Genomic DNA, 14702 nt, shown 5'->3' with positions numbered 1-14702 from the left:
AGCGTGTGGAGGCGCATCGAGTGCGCACACGCATACAAGCACAAACACCACTCAAACACACACACACACACACACACATACACTCGCACTCACACGCGCATATGTAAAAACAACTGTTTTGCCTGCGGGCGTTGGAAATTGGTGGTGGATGCAGCATTCCAGTGGCTGACCGTATGTATGTACGCCTGCGTGTTAAGTGTGTGTGTGTGTGTGTGTGTTTGTATGCGTGTATTAATGAATGAAACGCCAATGCCGCCAGTCGCACCTCGCTACCCCTTATACAACTGCTTATTGCTCACGTTTGCGGGCCGCACGTGAGCAACGAACAGAGCAGCGCTTGCTTGCTCCGGAACTGAACACTATTGCATGTGCATGATTGTGTTTACATGTGTGTGTGTGTGTAAGATGTGCTGATAATGGCTAATGCCGTATTTTGATTGGAAGTGCGTAGAGTGTGTGAAAACGCTGCGCAATCGCAGCTTATCGCAAGTGCGGTATCAAATCCAAAAACTGAACCGAACCGGTTCAAGTCGAAAGCTTATTCCTGAACAGCTAAAGTTGAACCAGAAACGAGAGCTGAATAAATACATAAATATATAATTTAGATACTAGGAGGCGAAAGGCGATTCTCTTAGTTTAATAATTGTTCTTAAAAACCATTAAAATACAAAATATCCCTCATTTAATTCAATTTCAAATAACCAAGATATGTCCTTAATAAAAAGGAAATGAAAGCAAAAACCCCGAAAAACTATACCCTCGCTGGCATATGATAGTTGGGATCTAAATTTCAATGACTACATACAGTAGAATCATTTGAGTGAGAAATACGTTATATCAGTTTACGGATATGAATAGGAACTTTACTACATAACACTGCAAGAGTATTCATTTTATTCATTTATACATATATGTATACAGATTTAACCAAATCAGTTATCATAATTTTTGACAAACAATAATAATATTTAAAGTTAAGCACTTTATTCGAATAACAGAACTTTAAAAGCTCGTCAAAAAGCATATTTATATTTGTTTCCTTTTTCTTCTTTTTTTGCCATATATATATAATGAATGTTAAACAGTATATAACTGTTAGTTTACAGATTACATAGCCAAAATCTGTTAGTGGACAATAGAGAGATTTGGATTGAATGGGTGCACGGGGATACATGGTATCGAAAACAAACAGTTTCATCAATTGCCAATATTTATATGAATTAAATACAGCACAATATATTTTATATGGTTCAATGCATGCGCGTCAAATCCTCCACAATCTTGATGACATCCTCCACATCCGCACTCTTCCGTTCACCGTTCAGCGTTAGCTGTAATAAAGGAACCATTAATTATATATCAATTTCGTATATAACTTTCATGATGGGCATTTCTACTTACCTCCAGGCCGGTGACAGCTTCATGCATCTTGTCTCGACTCAAGTCCAAGAAGCTCTCAATTAGGTCTCCATCTATGAAGCCCTCGCTGGGCTCCACCTTGGTATTAATTTGGTAATTCCGATAATAGGTGTGATCGATTTTTCCCACCGATTTGATGATCTTCTTCAGACGCTCTTCGAGACCATGTAGGAAATCGTAGAAGTCCTGTGGTATTTGAGTGACAATGCCAATCGCACCATTGCAGGTGCCATAGAGCACACAGCCGTTGATGGGCGTGGTACGTTCGCCGACATTCTGCATTACCAACGAGCCATGCCTAAATACATTAACTGTATCGCCCAGATGGAACCGAGCCAACTCCGGCAATAACTGACGCTCCTCATCCGTTGTAGCAGCGCTTGAATAGCAAAGCAAAACAACAATTTGTTTAAATTCAATGTGAATTGAGTATCAATCAGCCAGCTCACCTGTCCTTCTGGCACACAAACAAGTTGTCGTGTGTCTCGCAGCCGAGGAAAGTATCATCGTCCAAGATCTCGACGGCACGCATCCACTTCGGCTCGCAATCGCGTGCTATCTCCACAAAGATGCCCTCCATTTGCTTGTGCTGCAGCAGCGTAATGGAGCGCATTAGATCTCCGACTAGGATAAAGTCACCCTTGGCCTTCAGGAATAATGCCGCAATCATGTTCTGTATGTTGCACTCCATGCGTAACTCCTTCTCGTTTGTCCACTCGTACAGACGCACAAAGCTGCCAATACCGGCTAGCACTTTGCCATTGAACTCCACCAAAGCGAAGCAGGTGCCATCGACTTTGGTTTCGGCCACTTGGGTCAGCTTATTCTCATGATAATGGAAAATAATAATGCGTCCCACTTTTGGCTCCGGCTCGTCGGGAAAGACGAGGGATGTGGCCACCACGTAGTAAGTATTGGGATCATCGCCCAGTTTGGCGGACATCAATGCCGAGATGGTCTCCGGCGGCACAAACTGATGCGCATGCAATACCTCAAACGTGTTCTGATCAATAATCAGTAGATTGTGCACGTCAATCTCTTGGCCAACTTCTGCATTGGCCGCCGTTGAATTGCCGCCACCTGGTTTGGGCAGCATATTGGAGCTACAGGTGATATTCTGAGCCTGGGTAGAAGCGCTGTTACGCAACGGCTTAGCTCCACCACGTCCGTGCACATCGATGCGCAATGTGGACACAGCAAAGGTCTGCGAAGCCTCCTGATAGGCAATGCGACGGGGCCCCTCGCCCAGCGGCACTGTTCGAATGTGCAGCTTCTGAATCTCATCAATGGTGCCCAGTATGACAGAGTTTTTGGTGGCCAGCGCCAAGCTGTCCGGATAGGCTTGGGCATTAAGCGAGCACATATGGTTCACCTCCTTGAGATTAACATTGGAGAACACAAGCTTGTGATTGGATGAATAAATCACAGTCGGACGATCCGAACAGGCGAACACATTCGTAGTGGCAAACGAACGGAACGTGCGCAATGTGGTTGGCTGTGTGCCGAGCGTTACTTTCTTCTTGTCGGTCAGAATGCCAGTGGTGCGGTCCAGGATGAAATAATACATGGATCCGTCGCCCAGAGCGCACAGTAGATAGTGAATGTCCTCAAAGGTGGTCATCAGTATGGAGCGTGGTATTATCTCTGTTAAAACAAAGTCAACCGAGATTAGAGAAAATGGAATGTGATTAAATTTAGATAATTTACCACCGCTTAGTTTTTCAGTATAAATTGTCTCCAAATCGGGCAACGACAGTATAACCGCCGATATGTCGGTCCACAGACCCACAGCTACCAATTCGGACTTATTTTGCTTCTCATCCAACGGGGTGACATCCAAGCAGGCCACTTCATAGGCCAAAGTCTTGCGACACTTCTCCACCAGGCTGCCATCCTCAATGGCAATGTAGAATATCTCACGCGCCGAGGCAGCAACAATTTGGGTGCTGTTGCAGGAGACGACGCCAATGGAACGATCACCCTCTGGCTTCCACTCGCCAACCAGCGCCTTGGTGGAGCTCTTGACCAGACGCACACTCTCCGCAGTCACTTGAATGAGCTGTCAGAGATATACAAATACCATATCATTAACATATGCTTAAAGCTCCTTAGTTATTTCCTCACCTGATCGTATTCCACGTTGGCGCAGAGGAACGATTGTAGATCGCTCGCAAAACCGGGTATTTCGGTTTCCTCGACCTCCTCCCCGGACAGAGTTAGGATGCGTGTATGCCCAACGAAGGCCAGGACTAGCGTGTTCTCATAGACGCTGTCATCGATTCCCACCTTCAGGGACCACATGCCCTTGATGCCGGGCAGGTCGATACAAGCATGCTCCTGTATGCCAATGCCAATGCGAATAATGCGAAGCGAGCCATCTTTGAAGCTGCCAGAGCAGGTAATTATCTGACCCTGGCCCTGACGATCCAAGTCCACGACAGCTATGTCCAAAATGGGTGCCAGATTCGTGAAGTTCTCAACCGGTATGACATAGGAGCCATCAATGGGCTCAGAGCTGAGTCGCACCAGCTGCGAATCGCCGTGGCGACTGCCGATGTACAAGAATCCATTATCCAGATAGGTGATGCACTCTGGTATCGAAATCTCGCCTAGCTGTTCGACTTTAATGTCCTTGACGGTAGAGCCTTTGCCGGTTTCGTTGATGCCCAAGAAGAGCATATAGAGCTGCCCGTCCATATTGCCCAGCAAATAACGTAATCCCTTACTGTCCACACGTGCATAGCAATTGATGGTACTCTGCCGGAAGGTCAGCGGCGCTACGGCATGATAATTGCTGCCATCGTGATAAACAATGGATTCACGTCCAATTACAATGACCCCGCCAATAGGTGAAGGCACGGGTATTAGCATGGTAGCCTCTGTCTCTACATTATCTTGCTTCCAGGCGAGCTTCATGAATTCTTTGTCTCGCAAGTTAATTTCATGGGATTTTACATGGCGACCATCGTTGTCCTTGTGTATAACGATGACTGTAGGGTTTATGCAGCCATGTAGAAACTCCACATCATACACAATTAGCTCATCCATGCTGCAAAACGTTTACAATTATAATAAAAAGCTTAAAACCAATTCGATCATTTTTGTCAGCCTACCGCAAGCTTGTCGCCTTCAGCTCACTGGCATCCTTGTCCAAGGGTATAATCGTGAAGAGACCCTGATAGAGGCACATGCCAATCACACGTGCTTTGGGATCAATAGCGGCAATAAAACCGCCTTCGGATAGAATGCCCACGGAGTCGGAGACATTGCCATTGGCCTTTGTTATCACGGTTATATTATCACCCACCATGCGTGCCTCGAGAATCATGACATTGAAGCGTCGCGTTAATATAAACAGTAAGTCCTTGTTACTGTCCGGCGGACGAAAATGTCGCATTACCGTAATTTTGCCATTGATGTTGATTTCCTTCAGAGGCCGCAAACCCTCAGGTGTAACCAAATCTATTTCCACCTGATTATTGCGGGCAATAATCAAATTCAAGTCTGTCGGTGATGTGAAATTGCCTGGGAAATGTGTATATATACAAAAGCATGAGTATATAGCTAAAGAAAATGCAATGCAAAATTGCTTAATAACGCCGGCTACGATTTAGCCACAATATGCACGCTGAAAATTAATTTCGCCATCGTTTACTTACCCGTGAGGCAAGCAACAACCGCTGTTGGCTTTTGTGCAGTCACCACATAGTGATGCGACATCTTGTCAATGTTAATGCAAGACCAGATTAGACAACAATCTAAAAAGCACGCGTTATTTTACGGAAATCTACTCAAAAGCAACTTTGCAGCAAAGCAACACAGACCAACAAAACGCGCTAAAAAAAACTCATCTTGTTGAGTCGGGCTAACTTTTTGTGTGGTCTGGCAACGTCAAAAATGCAAGGTTGCATTGGCGTCTGTGCTGCAAAAATATCAAATGTCTCTCGTTACGCAACACTATTTATTAATGGCGACCGGACGACTTGCTGAACCCTACATACGTGTTTGAAATCATAGAAAAATCATTTTTCAAGCCGATTTACGGTGTAAAGAACACAATATTCTAGTATAATATATAATTGAAAATACGCTTCAAGCATTGTGCTGTGTTTTGTTGCTACAAAGTGCGTCAAAAAAGTGCCTGAAACTGCCATCGTTGGTCTTGGAAAGAACATGGCGAGACTAACTAAAGTATATAATACTGATGAAGATGATTCTAATTATGTGGGCAGAAGGCATTTACCCTTGGTGGCAGGCGATAAGCTAATGGTAAGTGAAAAAGTAGAACAGCATCATGTAGTATCATGTAAAATTAACTCTTGCTCTCAAATGTCATATAAGTTAACAATTTGATGACCCCCTCACAAATCCCATATACTTATGCATTTTTGTATCATATGTGTGTGCGTGTGTGTAATGATGGTTTCTTTGTATGTGTGAACATTGTCAAACTTTCATAACACGTACGCGTGCATTTGTGTATGCCTATGTGCGTAGTAAACACATACAAGTACATAAACATACATATATATATGTATATACTCATTGACTGCACCCATAAATGAGAAACTTTGTTTAATTAAACTTCATATCGAGATAATTCTGTATGCTCCTAGAAGTCTTTACAATAATAAACAGCCGCTTAAAAACAGTTCGGCAATTCTCAGCACCTGCCCGACTCCCCGCTGCACCTTACATAGAGTCGCCATGTTGCTGAAGTGGCAACACCGACAAAAAAAAAAAAAGAAAGAAAAATTTAACAAAAACAGGTTTCAAATGCATTTTTCTTTCTCTTTGTGTGCATATGTGTGTTTATTGTGTATATGTGGTATTATATTTTGCAAGCACTGTTCTCTTACTCGCTTTTAATTGATCTGGATTTCAATCATTGTCTTTATACGTGATCGCCAGATGCTAATGGACCTGAACAGCAAAGGACTTGTCATTGACAGCCCACAGATACGGGGTCGCGAACTGGAGGAATTCTCACGTAAATTTAATCTGCTCACAGAGACGGAACGCAAGCAATCGCTTGTGATTGATAGCACCGGCTTCATTTCGGTGCTCAATCAGTGCGTCCAGTGTGTGGGTTGTCGGCGACGGGTGGAGCGTCTGTTTTACCAGCTAGCTGAGTCCGGACATAAAACGGTTGACCCGCTTGAGCTGCGCAACAATTGCACCCTGGGCATAACGGAGGAGAAATTGAAAACACCCCAAGCACTGGGCACGCTGCTATATCGGCATCACGAGGTACTCAACAATCTGCTCGATAATAAGCTGCGCAACAAGACACGCTGTGTGCTGCATTCGTTAGACACGTTCCGTGCCAAACCGTTTTCGGAAACCTGGCGTGAAGTGTGGTCCGCGATGAAAAGCACTTGCCGCACTGAGGTGACCATCATTGAAACGAAAGAATTGCAGGAAGTGCTCGACAAGTATTTGAAGAAGCACAAGTTTTGCGCCGGCTGTCGCACAAAGGTAAGTAACCAACCACACAATAGGGGATATCATTCGATAATAAAATTATAATTCAAATACAGATCGAGCGTGCTTATAAAATACTCATTGGCGAGATATCCACCAAGGAGAAGGGCTATGCGGCACAGCTGTATGCGCACATCCGCAAATGTGTGCCCGACGAGCACATACATGTGAGCACGAATAAAATTGAGTTCCTTGATGCGCTGATCAAGCGTGCCGAGCCGGAGGTGAATGGAAGCTACTCGAAGCTACGCGAACGCCATGCGAAAACGTTGGAAATCGCCCAGGAGGAGGTGCTCACATGCGTTGGCATGATCATGTACGAGCGCTTGCGTCGCATTTATGTTAGTCTGCGTGAGGAGGAGCGCGCCTGTCAAGTGCTGGCCGCTGTGGGCGTACATGCGCTCTGTCGCAGCTTTCATGAGCGCGTGGAGCAGAAGCAGGGCATTAGTAACTTGGAGCTGCTCTATCAGGAGATCAGTCGGGCCGAGAAGGCCAAGGAGCTGAAGCGCGAGCAAAAGAAGCTCAAGAAGAAGAAGAAGAAGGATGAGAAGAAGAACATGCATCGTCTGTGTGAGAACGATAACAATGCGAACGACGCTGCCGAAACGGACTGCGAGGAGGAAGAGGATGGCGTAAACGGTGAGGCTGAAGCAAACACTGAACCGACTGTGGATGCTATTGATGATGCCATCGACGATGGCATTGTTATGGTTTGTGCAGACGCTGACGTTGATGTTGATGCCGATGCAGAACCAGAGCCAAAGCCGCCGACGCCAAGTGAGAAACCAACGAAATCGAAATCGAAGAAGCAACCGAAGAAAAAGAAGCAAAAGTCTGCTAGCAAAAAGCATAAAAAGAAGTTGTGTGTTGATGAGCACCTGGACGCGGTGCCCAAGGCTACAAAATGCAACGACTGTTTAGCACCCATGCCGAATTGTCCCTGCGAGCAGGATGTGCGCGACTCTGGCTATGGCAGCGATCCACACGCATCGCATGCCAATTCGCGCATCTCCAGTGCAGTCTCGTCCCTGGAAGGCTCCGAAGTCTCCTGCTCGGACGGACTGTGCAATCATCATAATTACGACATGATGGCGGAAGAAGAAGAGGAGGAATCCGTTGTTGATGTTGCGGCACCCAACAGTTATGTCTCCGATTCGGTCTATGGTCAGCAGACGCAATCGGACGAAAAGTTCTCATTGCTGCAGATGTTGGTTAGTAGCAGCCATCATGCCATGACTCCAAGCTCTTTTTTAATTCTTGATTTGTTCACATTCGATTCCAGGACTTTTTCGACGATGAGGACGATGAGAACTGCTGTTACATTCCCCAAGAGGTGGTGCTGGCCTATCAATACCAGCGCGAGCAAGTACAGCGTCAACGCGAGCAGCTGCGCGCCACATTGCGTCGGAATTTCGAGCGCATGTGTCTGCAGCATGGTGTGCCCGTAGGAGGAGCACCCACCAATGCCACCTCAACTGGCCATTAAAACCTGCATTAAACCGTTGTAGTTATTTAGCCGCGAGACGCGGCGATTGCATTCAAAATACATACATATAATTTTTTTTGTTTTTTGAAATAAATGAAGTATAAAGTTATGCTTATCAATATGTTAAAAATATATATATGTATATGTATAAGTGTTTGTGTATTGTTTAGCTGTTGCGGCAGTCCTCGTGGAATGGCTCTAATGTGCGCAAGTCCCTCCACGTGGGCGGCAAGCCGTTCGCAATGTATTTCCCGCAACGCTTGCAGGGCTCCAAAAAGAGCTTGAGGTAACTGTTGAGCCAGGTCATGTAGCTCTTCACAGCCAGATCGGGCAACGTGGGCGAGAAGAAGTGCAGCATGGCAGAGTGGGCGTGCTCCTGCACCTTGCGGAACACCTCATAGCGCGATTCCGCCCACAGATCGTCGTGCTCGAGTATTTCGTCGTAGCCCTTGATGGTCACCCATTCGATGAGCACGCCTTTAAAGACAATCGCCGCCTTCAGCACGTTGCTGATGGAGACGATGGCCACCGCATTGGAGCCAAACGGATGAAATACTTTATACGTTGTGTGCGGCGGATGGCTAATGTCACTTAGCAGCTTATCAATGTGACTAAGCAGAAAAGATACATGTAAACCAATGTAAATTATATTAGTTTTTAGTCACTCACTCCGGATCGTTGTTGAAGGAGGAGAACGGCAAGCGCTGGCGCTTCTGCGAACAATAGTTGTAGGATCGACGTAGCGTGTTCTGATTGAGGTTGTTGAACGCCAACATGCTATGATCGTGCACCTTATCGATCCACTTGTAGCTGTTCACCAGCTGCGGATAAAGCGCCTGACGCTCCTGCGTCGTTTCCTGGGCAAGAAATGTGGTGTTGCCCAAGTGGTAGGCTGACGGCGGCACCTGGAGCCCATTAACAAGCTGCTCCAAGTCACTGTAAGCATTAAAAAACGATCAAATTAGAGTAAAAAATTTACATTTACATCTACTCACCGTATTTGCGAGTTGAGGGATGCAAATCTTTCCTGAAAATCGTGCACAAATTTATTGCGGCTTTCCTCGATAGCTTCGCCATCGGTGCCATCGGCCAGGTGCTCAAAACACTGACGGACACTTGAGCGTAAGTTCTTAACAGCTGTTAAAGTCTGATTTAATTTTTCCATTTGCATTCGAGCAACCAAAACTTGTTATTCTTTTGGAAAATAAAATTTGTTTATATGCCGATAATCACATCACGATTAGATGCCTATCGGTTTGCCGCCACAATTGATGACACGAATCGCAGTTGGCAATGCTAAAGTGTGCATGTTGGCATTCGCGTAGTCGCAATACTCGGTCACATTATAAACCATTCAATTCAGTAGAAATTTTGTGTTTGTGTCGCTCTCATTGGTTTAAATAAGCCGTCAATAATGGGCAATAAGTCTTCGCTCTTTCTGCGGCACGAGGAAATTGCACAGATACAAAATGAAACTGGCTGTAAGTATAATAAGTAATAGACTATCACAGCAATACCTATTACCCAAACTAAGCTAAGGTAGCTAACGTAACCTTGGACTTGATACCCTTCCTTCAGCTGTAAATTTCCCAAAATTTCAGTTCAAAACAAATACGCAGTTGCTAAAAGCTTTACATTGTGTTCGGATACTTTGCACTTAAGTGGCGAAACTAATTATAGCCTTTCCTCGTCGCTGCAATTATTTGCCGTAGTCCAAAATCAATTAGCATATGAACTCTACCCACACCAGTTGGCAGAGAGAGAGCCAGCGAGACTTGAGTGTGATTGAACGTGTAACTGTTCTTCTTGAATGCACTCAAAAAGGCTTCATGCATTTATGTAAGGTATCATAAATTGAGTTTATGACGTCACTGGAGCAAAGGCTATTTACGCGTTGACTTTTGATGTTTCCCCTCCAAGCAATACACAAGCAAACGAATGTTTGTATTTATCAGTTGTTCGAGTAGGTGTAATTCGTGTGTGATAAGGCGCTCAGCTATAACGGTAGATATCCAACGAGTGTTCATATCTCTGATAATGGCTCATGTCACTGTACATTTATTATCAACTGACTGGACTCCAACCTCTTACGTTTTCTCTGCCCTCCACTCTTTACAGTTACACCCAACCAAATTGAGCGCCTTTACTCGCGCTTCACTTCGCTGGATCGCAATGACTGCGGCACGCTCTCCCGCGAGGATCTGATGCGCATACCCGAGCTGGCAATCAATCCGCTCTGCGAGCGCATCGTGCACTCTTTCTTCGCCGAGAGCTCCGACGATCGGGTGAACTTTCGCCAGTTCATGAATGTGTTGGCCCACTTCCGACCGCTGCGGGACAACAAGCAGAGCAAGCTGAACAGTCGTGAGGAGAAGCTGAAGTTCGCCTTCAAGATGTACGACCTGGACGACGATGGTGTCATCAGCCGGGACGAGCTGCTCTCGATCCTCCACATGATGGTCGGCGCAAACATCAGTCAAGATCAACTGGTCAGCATTGCGGAGCGCACAATTCTGGAGGCGGATCTGTGCTGTCAGGGCAAGATCTCGTTCGAGGACTTCTGCAAGGCTCTGGAACGGACCGATGTCGACCAAAAGATGTCCATACGATTCCTCAACTAGTGCTGCAGCACACGCAGCGAAACAATATTTAAAATGTCTTAGTCACTGTGAACCAAATAGTGTTTAGTCCAATTAATATATATACACGCAAATATATATAGTTAGCCATATATATTTATGTGGGTATATATCAAGTCCGAGGCATATTCAATTGTATTAGTAACTTATATACTATGATTATTGTTGATTGCTTTTACGCTAGTTAATTTCATTCCGCTCTAAAGTGAAATTCATGCATTTGTTTAACAGTCAGCCTAAAATATTTATTAACTTCGAGTTTTGGTTTTTTATTAGTTAGTTTTGAGCTTGAAATAAAAACGTGTAAATATGTATGAATGTGGTTTATTGTAGTAGTGGTCTAACCAGGCGGTAACTGCACAAATAGATGTGGTTAAAATATATAATATATATGTATATAACTAATAAGTCTAGCCAGAATCCATGCCAGGTGCTATCTATGTGGTCGATGAGACGGCCAATTTCTTCAGATGCTCCATGAACAGCTGCAGCGAGACATCATCCGTGAGCACGGGAGCGCCGCCATCCTGTTGAAGAGGATTCAAATGGGAATTAGCAAAAGGAATTTTCGAATTTTGATGATCTAAAAAGGGTTTTTCGCTGCAGCAGCGCCAACACCAAAAGCAGAGCAGAGAGTTGTAGAAGAAGCAAAGCAACTTTAAAACCAAACCCAAAGAGGAAATATATATTTAACCAAAGAGGAATAAAATAGAACTGTTTGTGTTTTACTACCGTCGTCTGACCAATTGGCGCCTGCGAGTGACAACAACAAGAAGAACAACAACGAGGGTAGAAGAAGGAGCAAAAGGCAGTTGAGCGGACACAATGAGAAAAGTAAAACAAAAACGAAAACGTAATGTTTCAATAGATTAAAAATCAATAATATGCTCGAATCACAGCTAATGGACGTACCTGGCCATAGGCATACATGTTGTTGTGCGTCTGCGAGGGATTGACCTTGGAGAGCAGGAAGCGTGCCTGCGAGCCGCCATGCTCGGTGTCAATGTAACGGGGCATGGGGAAACGCGTCTGTAAAATCTCCTGGGCATCGTCAACTGGTGCCTGCAGCAGCTGCTTGAAGTTCTCATACTCGGGCATATCCTGATATTTGAGCGCACGCCATTGGGCAATCGTCTCGCCGTGATAGATGAGTATCTGGAAGAAGGTGTCCATCAGCAGTATGCGATCCGCTTGAATCGAAGCGGTATCTAGCAGCACCGGCTCCGGCGGCCCATTAAACGAATAGCTATAAAGAATGGGCTGTATCATGATCAGGGACTGTGTGAGGTCCTCGCGCATTAGCATGTGTCGATAGAATGTGGTCTCATCGGGCGAATTGTTGAAGACCTGCAGGAACTGCGAACGGCGCAAATGGTACATGAACTGCGGAAAGAGGCTGAAAGTGGGCGACAGACGGAAACTGTTCGGATCATCCTTGGAATACTCGCCAAACTTCTGGCACTGCAAGAGAGAAGTCGAAGTGGACATTGAGAATTGATTATGGTTATATTATAGACACTGATTTACCAAGCGAATCAACTGGCGATCCACCCAGCGCAGGATGTCCGGCCCCTCGTCTGTCTCGGCGCGGTAGACAACCATGCGGGCCATTAGCACCGCAGCCGCCTCCTGATCGAAGCCTGCGCTGATGTGCTGTATATTGGTGTTGGCATCCGCCCAGCTTAAAGACAGTAAATAAGAATTAGTTTTATATAGCGAAGGCATATATATGGCTGGGAGCTCTCACTTTCTGGCCAGTGTGGTGACTCGAATGCGCCGCTGACCGCTTGGATGCTGGTATTGGGTGATGAACTGTATGCAGCCCCGTCCACCTTGCGGTATGGGCGCCGCATGCTGGTTGACCACCTCGAAGAAGAAGGCGACAGTGGAGCTGGGATTGAATGCACACAATTTCCATTGCACTGTATTGCCCATGCCGATCTCCACATCCGACACCGACGGGCTCTTCACATTCAGCGACACACACGAGCCGATCCCGCCAGAGATTTTCAGCTCGCGCGAGCACTTCACCTCGAGCGTGGCATTGAATGCCATCTTTAGATCGTTTCGCGCATCGCGCGCAAACACGCGCTGGAATGTCTGCTTGAAGAGCGACGAATTGAATGAGTCGCCCATGACCATGTGACCGCCCGTGGAGTTGCACAACTGTTTCATCTCCATGAGGCCGGTCTGGTCGAGCGCGCACGAGTATATATCGATGCCATGGCCATTGGTAGCCGCCCGCAAGGCCAGAGCATCGTAATGTTTGATCGCTTTCTTCATATATTTGGCATTGTCCTTGTGTATGTCATGATGGGAACGTATGGGATGCTTGAGTTCATCGTCAACCACTTGGCCGGGGCCCTGGGAGCAAGGGCCACCCACAAAGGTCATGATCCGACCACCCGTATTCGGGTACGTGCACTCCAGCAGACCAACCGCAATCGAAAGTGCAGCGCCTGTGGAGCGCAGATAGCGCTTGCCCTGCGGCACCGGCCAAGGGTCGCGTTGCAATTCGCTCAGCAGATCACCCAGTGCCGTGTCACACTGGCTGATCGGCTGCAGGAAGCGATGAGCGGGTGGCAAATGTTGTCCGGCCCCCCCTACGCCCGGCGCATTGGGCATCTGACCCGGCTGACCTGGTTGCTGCTGCGGCTGATGTGGCGTCGGTGCCACCCCACCGCGTCCAATGCCCAGCATATCGTGAACTTGCTTGGCCGTCAGATCCTTGGTGCCTCGGAACACATAGCTCTTGGAGCAGCCATCAGTGCCCAGCTCGTGCACCTGAATCATCTTGCCGAAGGTAATGAGGCCCACGAGAGCATTGGGCGGCAGCAAGCTCAACGACATTTGCAGCGAGTCTTTCAGAGCGTCCAGCTCCTCCTCATCCATGCAAGTATCCACCAGGAATATGAATACAGGCGGCATTGTGGCCGCCCTAGCGATGGTGTATTCGATGGTGCTGAAGCCAGGTATTAGCTCAGCGGGCTGATGTTGCTCTGATATGGCTGCATATTGTGGAGGAAACTGAAATGCCATGCGTTAGGCTACAGTCCGGAAAGTCCAACTGAAATACTCACGGGATTTCGTTGAAAGCAAAAATTGCACACCCAGAGCTTGGCACGATAGTCAACTTGGCACAATGGATTCAATATGGCGCGGCAATTGCTGCGCGTGCACAGCACCGGCTCATATTGTATCGGTGGCAAGTCGGGACGCTCCTTGATGGGTTGATAGAGACACGCAAGCGGGACGACCAGGCGGCTGGCATCGATGCGACTTGATGGCCAAACATTCCATGTAAGGCGGACGCCGTCACGATCTTCGTTTTGCTGGATGAACTCCTCATAGGTAGTCATCGTTTTGATATTCTTTTTTCGACGCTTTCACTGCGATTTATAAACTTAAAATTAATTATAACACAAGCAAGTCTTATTGGAAAAATCGTTTGGCCAGGCCACGTCACGGATTTGACAGTTGGTTGCGTAGCAAGCAGCTTGTCAACGTTGACACACACAGTAAATGAGGCATGCAAACAATAACAAATTTCTTTCTGTTAAATATATATTGAAAAAACAGAAAACGGCTACAGTATCATACCTAATTTATTTGAATTCATTAAATATATGTATATGTATATTTATTGCATCATTTATTTATTTTAATGTGCACAC

General features: G+C 46.2%; 5 protein-coding genes across 6 annotated transcripts; 2 read left to right on the top strand and 3 right to left on the bottom strand.

The window, feature by feature from the left end:
- Positions 1-851: 851 nt before the first annotated feature.
- Positions 852-5280, bottom strand: pic (DNA damage-binding protein pic). The gene is made up of 7 exons (XM_030383468.2): positions 5079-5280; positions 4533-4944; positions 3544-4468; positions 3127-3478; positions 1869-3063; positions 1402-1798; positions 852-1331 (listed from the first exon to the last, which is right to left on the bottom strand). Exons 1-7 carry the CDS (start codon positions 5137-5139, stop codon positions 1251-1253), a joined length of 3423 nt encoding a protein of 1140 aa, XP_030239328.1. The 5' UTR covers positions 5140-5280; the 3' UTR covers positions 852-1250.
- A 163-nt stretch (positions 5281-5443) lies between these two features.
- Positions 5444-8498, top strand: LOC108657009 (gametogenetin-binding protein 2-like). Its single transcript, XM_030383474.2, has 4 exons — positions 5444-5688; positions 6331-6897; positions 6960-8114; positions 8186-8498. Exons 1-4 carry the CDS (start codon positions 5593-5595, stop codon positions 8387-8389), a joined length of 2022 nt encoding a protein of 673 aa, XP_030239334.2. The 5' UTR covers positions 5444-5592; the 3' UTR covers positions 8390-8498.
- Positions 6768-9710, bottom strand: MED27 (mediator complex subunit 27). Its single transcript, XM_018111755.3, has 3 exons — positions 9385-9710; positions 9059-9325; positions 6768-9000 (listed from the first exon to the last, which is right to left on the bottom strand). Exons 1-3 carry the CDS (start codon positions 9558-9560, stop codon positions 8556-8558), a joined length of 888 nt encoding a protein of 295 aa, XP_017967244.1. The 5' UTR covers positions 9561-9710; the 3' UTR covers positions 6768-8555.
- Positions 9711-9715: 5 nt separating this feature from the next.
- elm (calcineurin like EF-hand protein 1 elm) lies at positions 9716-11342 on the top strand. Its single transcript, XM_030383475.2, has 2 exons — positions 9716-9870; positions 10508-11342. Exons 1-2 carry the CDS (start codon positions 9804-9806, stop codon positions 11008-11010), a joined length of 570 nt encoding a protein of 189 aa, XP_030239335.1. The 5' UTR covers positions 9716-9803; the 3' UTR covers positions 11011-11342.
- Sec23 (transport protein Sec23) lies at positions 11337-14523 on the bottom strand. Of its 2 annotated transcripts, XM_030383472.2 has the most exons (6): positions 14109-14523; positions 12776-14055; positions 12556-12709; positions 11941-12489; positions 11761-11781; positions 11337-11555 (listed from the first exon to the last, which is right to left on the bottom strand). In XM_030383472.2, the coding sequence occupies exons 1-6, from the start codon at positions 14385-14387 to the stop codon at positions 11466-11468; spliced, it is 2373 nt and encodes a 790-aa protein (XP_030239332.1). In that variant the 5' UTR covers positions 14388-14523; the 3' UTR covers positions 11337-11465. The 2 variants fall into 2 exon arrangements, with proteins under 2 accessions (XP_030239332.1, XP_030239333.1); XM_030383473.2 differs by lacking the exon at positions 11761-11781 and having other exon boundaries at positions 14109-14521.
- Positions 14524-14702: the final 179 nt, after the last annotated feature.

This window comes from Drosophila navojoa, chromosome 2, assembly GCF_054131105.1.
Source record: "Drosophila navojoa isolate 15081-1374.11 chromosome 2, UAZ_NAV_1.0, whole genome shotgun sequence".
NCBI classification, from domain to species: domain Eukaryota; kingdom Metazoa; phylum Arthropoda; class Insecta; order Diptera; family Drosophilidae; genus Drosophila; species Drosophila navojoa.
The sequence above is the reverse complement of the archived record's forward strand: the minus strand, read 5'-3'. Positions and strand labels throughout refer to the sequence as shown.